General features: G+C 49.9%; 1 protein-coding gene across 3 annotated transcripts in view; it reads left to right on the top strand.

Annotated features, from left to right (window-relative positions):
* Window positions 1-590: 590 nt before the first annotated feature.
* SHISA6 (shisa family member 6) overlaps window positions 591-16,101 on the top strand; it is a 224,798-nt gene continuing 209,287 nt past the window's right edge. For all 3 annotated transcript variants that reach the window (XM_057423453.1, XM_057423443.1, XM_057423433.1), the window contains exons 1-2: window positions 591-1,346; window positions 14,699-14,859. In XM_057423453.1, the coding sequence (XP_057279436.1) occupies window positions 667-1,346; window positions 14,699-14,859 (841 nt within the window). In that variant the 5' untranslated portion in view covers window positions 591-666. The remainder of the gene's footprint in view (window positions 1,347-14,698; window positions 14,860-16,101) is intronic.

Below are 16,101 nucleotides of genomic sequence, written 5' to 3'. Positions count from 1 at the left end.
CCCACTCTCCCCCCTGCAAGGCCCCTTCCCCTGCGCCCCTATGGGACCCTTCCCACTCTCCCCCTATAAGGCCCCTGTGCCCCTATGGGACCCTTCCCACTCTCCCCCCTATAAGGCCCCTTCCCCTGCGGGCCCCTCCCTCTCTCTCCCCCGGCCCCATCGCAGCGGGCGGTGCCGGTGCCCGCGGTCCCTCCGCGCGCCGCCGCGGTCCCGGTGCTGTCGGGGGCGGTCCCTCCGGCGGTGGGCGGAGCTTCCTCGAGCCGCCGGTGCCCGGCCCCCGCGAGGCGCGCGGAGCCCGCCGGCCCCGCCGCAGTCCTGCTCCGGCGTGGTAAGGCCGAGTGCGGGCGGGGCCGGGCCGGGCCGGGGGTGCCGGAGCGCGCCGCGTTCTCACCCTCTCCCCGTCTCTCGCAGCCCCTCTCCGGAGCAGCCGCTCACCGGGTACCGGGACCCCGCCGCCTCCAGCCCCGCGCCGCCGGCATGAAGCGCCCGGCGCCGGGCAGCCGCCGCTGAGGATCATGGGGAAAACCCCCCCCCCCCCCCCCCCCCCCTTCCCCTCCTTACCCCACAACCGGCACCCTCCCTGCCGCGCCCCCTCAACAGCCACCAGCTCCATGGGGCAGCGCCGCGGCCGCTGAGCCCCGCGCCGCCCGCCCGCCTCGCCCCGCCATGGGGCCGCGGCACCTGCTGCTGCCGCTGCTCCTGCTGCTGTCCCTGCAGCTCCTGGCCCTGCTGCTGGCCGCGCAGGCGGCCGGGCCCCCCCGCGCCAAGGGCAACCGGACCCAGGGGGCGGCGGCGCCGCGGCGGACCCCGAAGCCGGGCAAGGAGCTGCTGAACCAGACACTGGCGGGTCCCGGGGCTGCGGCCCCGACGGCGCTGCCCGGCCGCGGCAAGGGCGCGGGGAGCGGCAGGACGCCCTCCGGCGGCGGGGGAGGCGGCGGGGGCTCGGCCCCGGCGTACGAGACGTGCTGGGGGTACTACGACGTGAGCGGGCAGTGGGACAAGGAGTTCGAGTGCAACAACAGCCTCACGGGCTTCCGCTACTGCTGCGGCACCTGCTTCTACCGCTTCTGCTGCAACAAGCGCGCCGAGAAGCTCGACCAGAGCCTGTGCCGCAACTACAAGAGCCCCGAGTGGGCCCACCCCACCACCGCCAGCGGCGTGCTGCCTGCCGACGGCAGCGACGGCGCCGATGGGGACGCCAACAAATACGACCCGGACAAGGACAGCACCAACGCCACCGTCTACATCTCGTGCGGGGCCATCGCCTTCGTGCTCATCGCCGGCGTCTTCGCCAAGGTGGCCTACGACAAGGCACGGCGTCCACCCCGAGAGATGAACATACACAGGTGCGACCCTCCCCCTGCTCCCGGCGCCCCTTCCTTCTAGGGGCACCCTCCTTTCCCCAGCTTCCTCCTTTGTGCTGCCTCTCCAAGTGTTTCCCCTTTGCACTGTCTGTCCAAAGGCTTCCCTGTCGTGCAACCCATCCAGAGGGTCCTCCTTTCAACCACCCACCTAAGGGCTTCCCCTTGTGTGCAGCCTGTCCAAGAGTTTCCCTGTGGTGTGACCCCTCTGAGAATTCCACAGGCTGCCCCAGGGTCCTGCTTTTGCTCACTCTCTGAAGGTTCTCCCCCTGTACGACCTGTCCAAGGGGTCCCCCGAGTGCTGCCTGATCAAGTCTTCTTCCTCTGCACTGTCTTGACCACGCGTTTCCCCCTCGCGCCACCCTCCCGAGTGTTTCCCCTATCCAGCGGCTGCCCAAGGGCTTCCCTTTCGTGCTGCCGGTCCAGAAGAGCTTCCACTCGCTCACGCTTCGAGGGGTCTCCCCGTGAACTGCTCACAGAGGGGTTTCTCCTTTGTGAGGGCTGTCCCAGCCTTCTCTCTCTGCACCACCCGCAGCTTTTCGCCTTTTCACCATCTACCCGGGGGTTCCTCCTCGGCAGTGCCCAGGGACACCCCGACCCCGCACCCCCATCCTCATCCCCTCCCCTGTCCCTGTTGGGGAGGACCCGTCCTGTGCCCTCTCCCGGCCCCGGGCTGGGAGCCCCGTTCAGCACCGCGGCCGCGGACAGCTCCGCACTGCCCCGCTCTCCCCTCCCCGATCCTCTCATTGACCCCCCCGCCTCCCCCATCGCCCCTTGATCCCTCCCATCACCAACCAGCCCCCCCATCGCTTCTTAGACCCCATCACCCCCTGAGTCCCCTACTTCCCCCTGGTCCTCCCCAGCTCTCCTATTGCCCATGGGTCCCCCCCTTGTCCCCCGGAGAGCAGAGACCCCCTGAGCACCATGGGTCCTGCCATGCCTGGCCCGGCTCAGGGGAGAAGTTCAGAGAGTGCGAAGGCAGTTGCTGCTTCTGGCCTTTGCAAGGGGAGTTCAGGGAAGCGCTGGCAGCCGGGAGTGTTCCTTCTCTTTCTTTCTTTTCGCCTCTAAATGGGGATAACTTGAGCTAGTGGTCTGTCTGCTCTGGCCGGCTGCTCAGGAAGTGCTTTGGCATCCTTTTCTCCAGTTTTACACATTGCTGTGACAAGAGAGAACACTCTGAATGTGTCAGGGAAAATCCTGTTTAAAAGCAGAAGCTCAGGCTTCTGTAACAGTTCTCCTGTTGGACACATGCATGTATTCTCTCAGTTCCTATTTAGTGTTTGATGTACTTTGTGCGTGCTACGAATCCGGGAGGTTCCTGTGTTTGAACATAAAAATTAGTGAGGCGCTTCTGTATAAGAGCAGTTTGTGAGCGTGAGTGGGGTGAGCCCTCATCTCTAACAGATAATGATTCATAAAGGAAGTAAGGAAGAAATTTTAATCAAAACCATTAAAATCATTGACCATGTTTTTAAGGCTGAACTTCAGTCACAGCCAACAGTGTCTCATGGGAGAAACTGTAGCTTTTTACAAAGAAAAGGAGACAAGCAATGCAGATTTTATGTCTTTGGGAAGATGTGTTTTAGACTCCTCGCTTTGTAAATGGTGCTGGCTGATGTGAGTTACTGTGCGTTCAATGGGGACAATAAGTAATGCAGGTTTATGCTTGCTGAGGGTCTGGGCCGTGTTTTCAATCGCAAACCTGCTCTGACTTTGAGAGAAAATAACTTCATGGTGTTAAAAATCTCTAATATCTTTCAGGTCCCTTGTGTCTGTGCAGTCAGGAGTCCCGAAAGTACCTTAGAAAACATGTTATTTTAAGTGTTTTCATAACCAGGGGCTCAGTCTCCCAACCACTGAGCTCTTCTGGCTTCAAGGCAACTTTTTCTGTGCCTTCTCTTCACACTGAATTTGGAAATCTGATTTGGGTGCCCGTATGTTGCTTCTCCTCTGGCTCCAGGGTTGGATCCGACACCCTGTAAAAGCAGAGACGGTGTTGCCAGACTCGTCTGAATTATTCCTGATGTTTTAATTTCTTTGATGCTCGCTGTTCCTTATTTAGATAAGATCTGGTAAAATGATTCACCTGTGTGTAGAAGTATGAATGGCAGATTGAGTGCTTGGAAAGCTTGGCTTTCAGAGCATTATAAGGAGTTGATTGACTTCTATGATATGGTAGCTGGTAAAAGATTATACCTTTCAGAGCTGTGTTACCTGAACTTGATCAACATCGCACGACGGTTTAAATATTATGAAGGGCATCTCCAGCAGACAGGGGCTGCATCAGTCAGAGGTAAAATGCTCTCAGTGCCTGAAGCAGAATGCAAATATGAGGAGAGGTTTATCTTTGTCTGAGAACTGCTGCTGAGTAACAGGGAAGGAGAGAATCAGAATGTAGGCAGGTATTTGTGTCTGAGATTGTGTCACTTGGAGTTAAGTGTAACACCCGGAATAATTCACTGTGGTGATGGCAAGTGCATTAAATCTCAGTGTGCATCCCAGCAAAACCCCTGGGATGAGGAGAACGACAAGTATAAGCAGAAATCATTGCAGTGGGCTAGAAAATGTCCACAGTGAACAGTATCCCACACCCAGGGAAGATGAAGCAAGGCTTCCCTGCTCTTCCCCATAAGCAAGATCACACTTCCAGTTTTATTTCATCATAAATGATTGGTTAGCAGTACTCTGTGTAGATCTTATTTCTCTGCTAAGTTCTCATCCAGCTTTTACAGAAGACCCTTATTAACTCAGAAAGAAGGTTTTGATGGAGGCAGGGCTCATTTGATGTCCTTTGATGGAAAGGAGGGTTTGCAAATTCACAGGAGAACTGGTACTCTCATGTGAAGTGGAAGGATGTCTGTGCATGGAGATATGCGTGTGCATTGCCGAGCTGAAAAGCTGGGCTTGTTTTCAGGCACAACCACGTCCCTTTAAAGCAGAAGCACTGCTGTGATTCTGGGCTGAGCAGTGACAGTAACTGATCCTTAAGTTCCTTTCTAAGAGCAGCTATTGGAAGTACTTTGAAAAACAGGAGCTAAAATATTCATATTTTAGAGAAGCACTTGTAATGCTTTAAACTTGGCTGATTTTTTTTAATGGTTACAGGATCTTCCAGCCTGACCACGTATGAATACCTCTTGTCTGGATCTTGCTTTGGAGTTACGCTGTCAGAGCTAACACATGCCGGGCTCCATGTAGAAACTGGGGCTGATTTCTGAAAGCTATACCCAGCAACGCTTTGCCTGCTGATGCTCTCTGACTGCATTTGTGACGAGGGTTTGGTTTTGTCAGTTTGTCAGAGCTTTTTCTTTTCTCGAGCACTGAAGTCTTTGCTTTACTTTCAGTATGGGAAAGCGTTAGGAAAGCTTTGACGGTGAATGTGCTGTTTGTTTTCAACGCTGAGTATGTTTTTCTGTAACAAGGAAGGGTGACCCAGAATATTCTCTTCCCATGGCCATGACCCTAAATCCCCACGCTACAGCACATAAATAATTCCCTGCTGGTAGTATCGCTCTCTGACCCGTGTTTAGCCCTCAGCACCAGTCACCGTTGTGCTCTCTGCTGAGTTAGGAATGATCAGATTGGGAACTGCTCGTAGTTTGCAGCTAGGATTTGAAATGTTCTCGGCTCCTCGCTGCCTGGGAGCTGGAGGGAGGCAATGGTGGTGATGGCACTGGGGGAAGCTCAGCTGTTCTGTAGCTGCTGCGAAGCAGAGCTGTGATTTTTTTTTTTTTCCTTAGCAAACTAGCTTTTGTATCTGCTAAAAGGCCATCTTCTGTATCTGTCCTTGCACGGAGTGTGGCTGTTGAGTGTTTTGGCTTTTGAAAGGGAGAAGGGAAACAAACACCTACTGCTCAGAGGGCGTCACATCACCCTGCTCCTTAGGGCATCTTTGTTGTTACAAAGAAGAAAGGTATTTGTGCTACTCTTTACTTTGGTCTCTGCCTTTGCATCCTCTGCGCTGTGAATAATAGCAGTGACTGGTTTATACATTAACTTTCTTTTCCTATGTAGAGACCACAGTTAAATCAATCCATTTGCCATTTTTCCTTTGCAGCTCTGAATTTCAACAGGAATCAGAGGCAATGGATCTGTCTGTCCACAGATGCAGGAAGGCTGCTGCTGCATGATGCTAACTGAAAACACGGGAGGTTTTCTCTTCCTTGAAGCTGCCCCTCACCACGGCCCCTGGGCTCTGTGGCTTCCAGACTGTGGTCACCAGTTCTGCTCTGTGCTGCTGTGTGGTGCTTGAGCCAGACAAACTTCACACTTCACATGTCCCAAGGGCAAGGAGAGGGGCTGTGAGCTCCAACCTGGCCTTAGACAATTTTCTTTCTTGGGTGCTGACACTTCTTTCTTTCCCCTTCTCGTTGTGTTTTTGCTCTTGCTTCTTATTGTATTCCACTCTGTCTCATTCATCTGACACACTCATGTGCCTTCTATCTGCTCTTTGCCCTGCTTTGGATTCCGTATTCCTGATGGCTTCCGAGACTCATCTCTGATGTGCCCTGTTCCTCTCGCAGGCACAGAATGTAGGTCCACAAGCACGTGTCAGGCTTGCTTAATGTAAAACAGAAAAAGGCACAATCTTGTGGCCTCAGAGAAGTACCTCATGACTAGTTCTTCTGTTTCGAGCCAGTTCTGCACCTTGCTGTAGTTGGGGTAACTCCCGTGCAGGGAGAAGACCTGAATCTTGTCCTCTTGCCACTGAATTGCTGGAGCTCACCAAATCCCAGCAGGATGTACTGGAGAAGCTTCAGTCTGAAGCTCTTGGCACACTTTGCAGTTTGGTAACTGTTTTTTTGGGGTCTTTTTGCTGTGCTGTCTCTCTGAATATATGTTATAAAGAGGCTGTGTTTGGTAACAGCACAGTGGCTACAGACTTCCACTGGCTGCTTCCGAGTCTTCTTTCTTTTTGAACCAGGAAGAGTCTACCCTCAGAACTATCTTGCCTTCACCAAATCAGTTCAGTGTCTCCAATTCCCATCTATTTGCTATTTTTCTGCTTTCTAATTAACGTTTTCTATTAGCAACCCTCCATCACAAGGTGTCAAGGGAATCCAGCCTAGCTCTGAACATCTATTTCTTTTAGTTTTGTAATCTCTCATATCCTTAACTAACAGTTGATCTGTGTGCCCTTGGAGATCAGACGCCTTTTAAAACTTCTGCTTTACATAAGAAGATCTGAACCTTATCAGGAAAATGAGATCATGGTGCTTCTTTGCTTGCCTTTGCCCCTACTCACATGGGCAATCTGTATTTCCTTAGATCTGCGTGCGCTGTAGCGCATGAAAGTCTCAAATGTCTCATTACCCAGGAAGATAAGCATGAAATTCTTTCACAATAAATATCTTGCTGTATTTTAGCTCTTGCCCCAGCCTCCATTTGTTTCAATGGAAGGGCTCTTTGAGGAAGAACAGTTTTCTTCAGTAAGTTTAAAGTCCCTTAACTGTGTTTACAACGTAGGGTTTTGTGCAAAACCAGATACCCTGTGCACAAAACTTCTTCTGTGTGCACAGCGGCGTTTCTCAAAGCGCTGTGTATCCACTGAGTGCTGTTAATCATAGAATCATACTATGGTTTGGGTTGGAAAGGACCTTAAAGCTCATCCAGTTTCAATCCCCTTCCATGGGCAGGGACGCCCCACCCGGACCATGTCACTGGCTTTGTGCATGCAGATACCAAGCACAAACACTAATAGTAAAACACTGTTTTTTTTTGTACTGGCTGAGCTCTCAGCATCATTCCTGCAGATTTTCATGCCTGTGGAAAACCTATGAAGACCCGCTGGTTTTAGTTTTGTTTCTATGAGCACGACCAGTGCTTAGCTCCTTTTCCATACAGGAACCCTGCTCCCCGCTCCCCACAGCACCCGTGCTTTCTTTACTGGGTGCATCTCTTCTACAGTGTCCCTTTTGCTCTCTGGAACCTCAGACCGTGAGCCAGGTTGGTAACGGGGCCGAAACTGGGAGGGTGGAAGGTGGATGCCTGGAGGACCCATGCCCAGCATGGCAGCGGGTCTTTGCTCTGTGCCCTCAGTGGTGCTGGGGGTAGTGGGTGGCTTCTTGTGCCACCTTGACCCTCGCTGCCCTGGCTGCTTTCTGCTCACTGTAACAGCTCTCTGCAGAAAAACTACAGTGACAGGCCAAGGGGAATGGCTTTAACCTGCCAGAGGGGAGACTGAGCTGAGCTCTTAGGCAGAAGCTCTTCCCTGTGAGGGTGCTGAGGCGCTGGCACAGGGTGCCCAGAGAAGCTGTGGCTGCCCCATCCCTGGCAGTGTTCAAGGGCAGGTTGGACACAGGGGCTTGGAGCAAGCTGCTCTAGTGGAAGGGGTCCCTGCCTGTGGCAGGGGTTGGAGCTGGAGGAGCTTTAAGGTCCTTTCCAACCTAAACCAGGCTGGGATTCTATGAAATGTCAGCTCTGAGATTTATCTTAACTTTTTAATTATAAAATCTTTACATAACCATGTATTTCTCCTTGGACCTGCTGTGTAACTGTTCAAAGGAATGGGTATTACCTGTTTAAACCTGTGAGTTTAGTGACTGCAGTAAATTCCTTGCTCGCATCACAGCAATAGTAGGAAACGCACTCAATTTGTATATTAGCATTAAATGTGGAAAGTACTTGTGTGAGATGTGCAGTCTAAGCACTGCTGATATTTACTACTTGATATATAGCCTCCAGAACCTTTACCTAAGGCGATATCTTTACTTTCCAGTTGCTGATTTCACCTCACGTTATAGAGACAGGAGAGATGATGAGCTCACAGCGAGGGTTCTTTTCTCATTGATTTATCAGTGTAATTCCTATACTACTATTTCAGGTGAAATGTACTTTCACATACATGCGTTCATATGCTGGGTGTGTATCTGTAGTGTAATTATGTCACCTATGCTTTAGTTTTGAGTTCACCAAGATGAGTGAGTCAGGAAAACTGCCAGCCTCATTCTGTTATCATCTGGAGCAATGATATGGTCCTTTGTACATCCCTAAGTAAGTTTGCATTGAAAATTATCATTAAAGCTGGTGTAAATTCCAGGAGCTTCACAAATATGCCTTGTATTTGGCAGAAAGATTGTTTCAGAAGACATCTGGCTTTATTTTTAAGAAAGAATTTATCCTCACTTCTGCTGGGTGCAGGTGCACAGCATCTTAATGTTTAGCCTTTTTGACTTCTTAACTCCATGGATGCATTCACCTATTCATATACACACATATGTAGGTACCCACCACACAGAATCACAGAACAATTTGGGTTGGAAGGGACCTTCAAAACTCATCAAGTCCAACTCCTGTGCAGTGGACAGGGACACCTTCCGCTAGATCAGAACCCAGAACCACGTCCAGCCTGGCCTTGAATGTCTCCAGTGATGGGGCACATGTGAGCTCAGGTGAAAAACCATTCCTAGTGTTCCTCCCCACACACCCTGCTCTGAAGTACCAGCTCCTTTTGTTTGTGGCAGATGCAGAGACCTCTTTTCCCTGTTGCTGACCTGGGGCTGGTGCATGTCTAGCACACTGCTGAGTGCCTGCACTTTCTGAAGCATCATCTACTTTGGCAGAGCTGCTTCCACGTGAAGGAGGCTGCTTCCCACAGGGGTTTGCTGGCAGCAGCATCCCCATCCCCGTGTTTCCCTCCATGGATCAGTTTGCAGAGGTGTTTGTGTAATCAATTAAAGCCCATCCCTCTGGTAGTGAAATCAGAGAGTGTGGCCAGACACATGCCCTAGGGGTGATGCCAAGGAGGCAGCAGGGATGGAGAGCTGATGAGAGGCAGTGCGCACTTGCCTTCCCCTCTGCTGCTTCACAGCTGACATGGGGGAGCGACATGGAAAGAAGCATTCAGCTAGCAGGAGCTGCAGTGTGGGAGCCTATCTCATAGCATAGCACAGGTCAAGGGACAGCACGTGGCTCTGTGTGGTCAGCACTTGAAGCTGGACAAGGTGTGCGGCAGCTCTGGGGACGGGCACCAACCCAAGCCAGGAATAATGCACGGCCGTGCTCTGTGCCACTTGCTGGTGATGGGAATCCCTCTCCCTTGGGGAGACCCTTCCCTGTGAGCTGGACAAATCGCCTCTTTCTACTGGGTTAGCAGGAGAGCATAGGGGAGTCTTTAACCTCACTCTTATTTTAAGGACTTGTAGTGAAGTTCTGGCTGTGCTGAAGTCCTTTGGAGTTCTGCCACAAACTCCATCACAGCTATGCTTTTAGCAGGCATTCAGCTCAGCCAGACACTGCTGGTTTTATTGTGCTCTGCCAGATCCATTTGGTCATTCTTCCCCAGATTCACGGGGGCTTGGAACAGGCAATACTGTTTTCTGACACCCCAGGAGGTCTCCAAGAGAGGTTTTCAGAAGGAGAGATTTTCAGAGGGCAATAGAGTGAAGCTTTGCACACGTACAACCTGCACTGGAGGAAGTAGTCAGCTCTTCCCATCACCTTTTCCTGTCCAGCATCTGCAGACATCTCTGCTCTTACTTCCCACAGGCCACACGTGTTGGAGCTGTCACCAAAGCTCCTGTTGCACACACTAGAAGGGATACCTGGGCCCACACTATCAATTAGTGTTGAAAATCCATGGATATTGGGAAAACAGGACACTGCTTTCAGAAAAGATGTGGTGAAGGACCTGAGAGCTGTTACCTCTTTGGTAATTAGCACAGCAGGTTGACTCTGGTGGCTGGGTTGGTGAGTTGGTCCTTCACAGCCCCTGCAATGTCATGTTCTCTTTGGCTACAAGGTCCCTTCAACCTCTGCAGGTGGATGTTCTGGCTGCACTCTAGTCCCCCCCATCACAGTACCTGATGTGTCTCAGAGCTCATTAGAGCCAAATGCAAGCTCACTTCTTACACCAGATACTCCTCTCTGGTTTAACTTTGCTTCTCCCTGTCTCCCCAGGATCTGTGTCTTTTTTTCTCTAATCCAAGAGGAGAGGGTTATGTGTGAACTGGAGATACCACCATCAAATACAGTCCATGAAGTCCTCGCTGGCTTTAGGGCACTGACATGAGTTCTGCATTTCCACAGATAGGTCCTGAAAAAACCTGACAAATATCCAGGGACACCTGGGATGGGCTTATTCAGATGGAGCTTCCTTGGCCAGTGAGGGGGGCATGAGGAAGGAATTAGACTGTGAGCTCTGCCTTGTGCTTTCTCAGTGATACCAGGTAAATCCTTCCTTCTTCAGTGCACAGAGCACTTAAGAGAAAGGAACTTCTCCGCATGGGTACAGGGGGCAAGCAAATCGCCATAGTGGAATTGCTGAGGTCAGGAAGCTAAGGCACTGACGTGGCTGGGGAAGATGGGAGCGTCTCACAGTGTGAGAGTTCCTACAGGAAGAGCATGGGTCTGCAGTCAGTGGCATTGCTGAGCCTGAAGAAACGCCCCTGGAGTCCTTGCTTTAGTCTGGGTCTAGAAGGATCAGGGTCAGGTTCTTAGTGGGGTTCTCTCTGCTGTGTTTTGAGCCTCTTTCTTTATGGTGCTTGGGGCTGGACCCTCTAGTAGGACAGTGTGGTCTGGCTAACACAAGCTTTACGGAATCACCGAGTTGAGGTGCAAAGAAGCTCGTCTCTCCCCTCTCACATCACCATGCTGGAACTGAGACATGAGTACCCTCCTCATAACTGCTGGACTTCATGATCTGTCTGGTCTTCACTGCAGTTTGTTCCTGCCCATTCCCTCCATTTTGTGCTGCTCTGCTCACTTTCTCCTTCTGCTCTGGTTTTGTTGCTCCTGCCATTGCCCCTCTTCTAGCTTGCCTTCACTCTCTTTTTTCTTTAGCAATCTATTGATTTCACCTTTCAACATCGGGATCCCAGTTGATGCCTGACCTTGCTACCCTGCTGCTTATACCCACCCCTTCTGGCTTTTTGTATTCCGAAACATTGGCCTCTTTGCAGTCAGGTCACTGTGTTAATCTACTGTGGTTCTTCCCAAAGTGCTCAGTGCAGAGTTACAGGAGAGCCTCCGCTGCTGAGATGCCTGAGAGCAGGACCTGACCTGCTGTGCCTCGGGATGTCTCTGCCATGCAAGACATCAGTGTTGTTTTTATCCCATGCTGCTGGTCCAGCACTGGTGTGGAACAACATCCCTGCTGTCGCTATTTATACTCTGGGTTTACGTGGAAGGCAGTGTTAGTGTTCTCACAGGAATGACATGACTGCAAACACTGTCACAAATCATTATCTCAGGATATGATGCACAGTTACGCAGCGCTGGCTACTGCGCGCGGTGCCACAGGTAGTGCGTTGCAGCGAGCGAGGTTTGTTTTCCTGAGATAAGAGATGTGTTGTCATAGAGAGATGTTTGAAGTGTCTCACAGCCTCGTGCAGGTGATTAAGGTGCTGTTGACATCAGTGGGACTAAACGTACCCGAATGGCTGTACACTCGAGGTGCAAAAGTGACTATTACTGTCTCACTATTGAAGCTTTTGCAGTGGACAATTAGCTGTACCTGAGGGACTCCTACTGACCAAATCGTTCCCTCAGTGTGACTGACCTTCCACCAGCGTGGGACTCAGCCCTCGGTGCTTTATGGAAATAAACTGGATCCCACACAACAGTGTGATTGAATTGGCAAGGAACTAACCAGTTGGATCCAAGTGTGACTTTCTCCCCCACCTATAATGTTTTGTTCTGCTGGTGCTGAACAGTCTTTTTTTTTTTCTCTGTTAGACGTTAAAGACGAGGACAAAGAGTGAGCACTGAGGACACACAGTTTGGTGTGTTTAGGGCATAAGAAGACTACACCTTCAGTACTGCTGAACTCATGTTGGTTTAGTCGCATACACTTATGATCTAGGTCTGCTTTTGATAGTGATGTTCATCTCGTGTAGTCTGACACTTTCCTGAGCGTCACCTGTGTTACCTTCAGTCCATCTGAGAGTAGCAGCCTCCTCTCTTCCATGTGGCTGGCACCTGACTAGGAATCATTTACTTGTTATGCTGTGACCAAGAACTAACCCAGAGAGCTGCTTTTATTACTATTCCTTCAGGATGAAAACCGAAGAAGGGATTAAATTTGTTCTTATCAACTGAGCTGTATCCTTTGTGGTCAGGGTCGGTGAGTTCAGGTCCTGTCTGTAACGAAGGAACAACCAAGCATAGTCTTACAAGAAACTGCTCACACACTGAAGTATTAGCCTGGTTTTGTCCTTGTGGAGAGCAGAAGGCTCAGGGGTTGGCTCTCAGATAGATCATGTCTGAGGGAGTAAGGCTCCAATTGTTCCAGGGTATATTCACTTCAATTGCCTCTATTCTCTTTAGTGAATGGAGGTGAACTGTCCACCCAGGAGGTAGGGTGGACCTACCTCCTCTGGTCTCTACCAGTGCCTGTTCAGAGTGGTGTCAGTAGGAGACAGGACAACAGTATCAGGAGACACAAGCTGACCTGCAGTGGAGGTGATCCTAGACTCAGAATGGTAGCAGGATTTAGGTTGGAAGGGACCTCTGGAGGTCACTCTTCCTGCCATCTGCTTAAATCAAGGGCAACTCCAGTGGTAGAGGAGGTTGTTGGGGCCTTATCCAGCTGCTTTTGAAGACCTCCAAGGATGAAAATCCCGCAGCCTCTCTGGGTCTCTGTTTCAGTATTTTCCTATCTCACTGTGTCTTTTTTGGTCCTTTATAACCAAGTGGAATTGCCCTTACTATAGTATGTGCCTTTTGTCTTCTTTGCCTTATACCTCCAAGAACAGCCTTGCTCTGTCTCCCTTGCAGCTCCCCATTAGTGGGACGTAAGTCCTCTCTTGGCCTCTCTTTTCAGGTTAAACAAATTCAGCTTCAGGGAGAACTGATATGTACTCTTCCATTTCCATCCCCCCAGTACCTCCAGCTCCACTTCCTCATTTTTGAGTTTCTCTACTGCCTTTCTCTACCTCATCCACACAACCACTTCCAAGTGTAAACTAGTCCCTGACCTGACCTTGGACATGGCTAAGTACCCATCTTCATAGTCACCTCTTTCTGAGCCTGTCTTAGCACAAAAACCCCTGTGCTCTCATGTCCCTGCATGTTACAACCCCTTTACTCTGTATGCACCAGTATGCCCACATATGCATATGACTGGTTGTAGCCTCTATGCCTGCTCCCTCTGTAAACAATAAATAATCAAATAAGGTTTAAAATATTCTTATTGTGTACAAGGTGGTTGTAAACTCATCTAATCCTCTTCTGAAGCCTCTGAGAACTGAGTTTCTTCTGTAGAGCATGTATTATACAGGAACAGTAGTCTGTAGAGGAAACGAGCTGGAAAATGGAAGAGACTCAGGTCCCAAGCTGTTTCTCGTATGAAGACCAGAAATATGGCATTTAAGGAATGCTAGTAGATACAAGCAACACCAGCATCATTCTCATAAATATGTAATGGAATAATTTCTTCTTACATCTTTCTTGATACCCAAGGTGACATCAGGCATATTCCCTTTGCTGAGAGAAAAGAACCTTGAAACTCTTTCCCATTTAAAATGCCACCCTCCCTTATAATCCACACAGGCCACATCCTTCCTCCTTTTCCTATGACTCCAGAGGTAACTTGTTGCTGCGCTAAGAAAATCAGTGCATTTCATGCCATAGTTGTTCCACTGTGTCCATGATAATTCACAGAGTTAAAAATTTCTTTGAGTATGCACTCATCCAAGGGGAAAACACTGGATACAACTGTGACATTTCTTTTTCTTGGGGAACAGCAGAGACCTCAGTACCATTAAAGAAATCCCTAATGGACAACTAGCTGAAGGTAGGCTACTGCTGTGTTAACCCATGGAAATTGCTTAGTCCTTTTCTTCTGGTTCTTCTTTAAGAATCCCACTCCCACCACTCTGGTGTATTGAGCTTCCTGCATTAAAAAACAAGGATTTAAGGAGTGTGGGAACCTGACTCTTAATCTGATTCAGGCTTAAAGAAGTTTGGCTTCGGCAGCACAGTTTTGGTGTCTCTTTTAGAAAATCACAGTGCTGCAGTCTTAGGGCTCCGGCATGTTCAGTGGTGGCCCTTTCTAAAGGCTTTGTGCTAAGAACAGTTCATCTGCATTGTCACTGCCAGCAAGGAGAAGATGGAAAGATAACATAACCCTGGGGTGAAGTGAATTAGTGGAAGCATATGGAAAGCTAAACAATAGCTAGGCCAGCCTATAAATATGTGCAGCAGACACAAAAAAAAAGAAACTGAGCTTTAAGCCATAGCTTTTATTTTGTTATTTTTGCCCTTTTTTTCCCCCCTGTTTATGGTAGAAATCCAGCTTCTGCTGTTCCACAGTGACTGTGGAAGTGAAAATGCTGAATGCCATTCCAAGTACCGTGTGAAAATAACATTTCCCTCCCCCTCTATTTCTCTCTCCCCAGGGCTCTGGCTGACATCTTAAGGCAGCAGGGACCAATCCCAATAGCACACTGTGAAAGAGAGACTATCTCGGCCATAGATACCTCCCCCAAAGAAAACACCCCAGTCAGGACATCCTCCAAAAACCATTACACCCCCGTGCGCACCTCCAAGAGTAACCCAGGTAAGTGCTGCTTTCCTGCTGTCTCTCTTGAGTGGTTGTACCAGGGCTGTGTTAGAAGTGAGCAGAACATCGTGCTTTACAACAGTGGATTTTGTAAACCTGAAATTTGGATAATAAATGGCTTTCAGAGGCAATGGGATGGAGCAGGGGAGTGCAAGGATCAGTGGTGCTGGTTCTTCAAGGCTTTTGCTGAACAGAGTGGCTCTTCTCTCCAGGCATTTTAAAAATTCAGAATCACTGAGGTATAAATTCACTTTATACAAAAATGCTTGCATCCAGGTTTGAACATTTAGGATTGCCAACAAAACACATGTACTGTAGAGCACAGTCAGGCTATCCGCACACAGCAGCTGAGAAGGAAGAAATCCACATCACTGGGGCCACCTTATTCATTCAGATGAATTACAGGCATGTGCTCAGAGTGTGGGAGGTAACCTAGACAGTATCCCAGGAGCTTAAAGACACTGGCCTGAGGTTCTTCAGGAGCACTGCTCTGGGAATTGGGACACACAATGTTTTCTTCTGGTTTCTGCTAGCAGAGTGAATTTGGTCAGTTCATTTGGCTGCTCTTTGCCTCTGTCTCCCCAGTGGCACAAGGATGCAGCCTCTTAGTTCACAATATGCTGATTTTTCTTAATGCTTCACATGTTGAGAATTGTCAAAATGTCTCAATGGTTGCTGACCAACTCTGTTAAGTGGGAGGTGATAGACTTGCCATCACTTGCCACCTCTCAGTTGTGACTGGATGTGTGCCTCATAGGTGTGCCCTCATTCCCTCACAAGCTATTCAGCTTCACAGAGAAGGGTGGCATTTCCTGATCTGGCAATCAGAGGAGGTTTTGCTAATGGTCCCTGCTGGGAAAGCTTCTGAAAGAAGTTGGCAGGAACTCAGACTGCTCCAGAACCTGCGGGGCTTGATGTGCTCCTCTGTTTGTGGAAGGGGCCCATGAGAGAGGGCAGTGACTGTTTGGTTTCCATTGCCATTAGAAGGGTTTTGCTGCAATGTGCATCACCCTGTGGAGACAAGGCAGTGTGGGGAAGGATTTCTTTGCTCCCCAGTTTTCACTCAGAGGCCATTGAACCCTGTAATTTTGCATGCCAGAGAGTTGTAACTGTGAAATTAAATGTTGGGCTGGAGAACAGTACATGAGATGGCTTGTCTGAAACAGGAAGGTGCTTTTGCATATCTGTTGCTGGCTCTTGAGAACATATGTGATTCTGCCCAGGGTAGAAACACAAGAA

Source organism: Pezoporus wallicus, unplaced genomic scaffold (assembly GCF_028554395.1).
Source record: "Pezoporus wallicus isolate ANWC-B61680 ecotype Strahan unplaced genomic scaffold, APGP_CSIRO_Pwel_v1 contig_8723, whole genome shotgun sequence".
In the NCBI taxonomy this organism is placed as follows: domain Eukaryota; kingdom Metazoa; phylum Chordata; class Aves; order Psittaciformes; family Psittacidae; genus Pezoporus; species Pezoporus wallicus.
The sequence above is the reverse complement of the archived record's forward strand: the minus strand, read 5'-3'. Positions and strand labels throughout refer to the sequence as shown.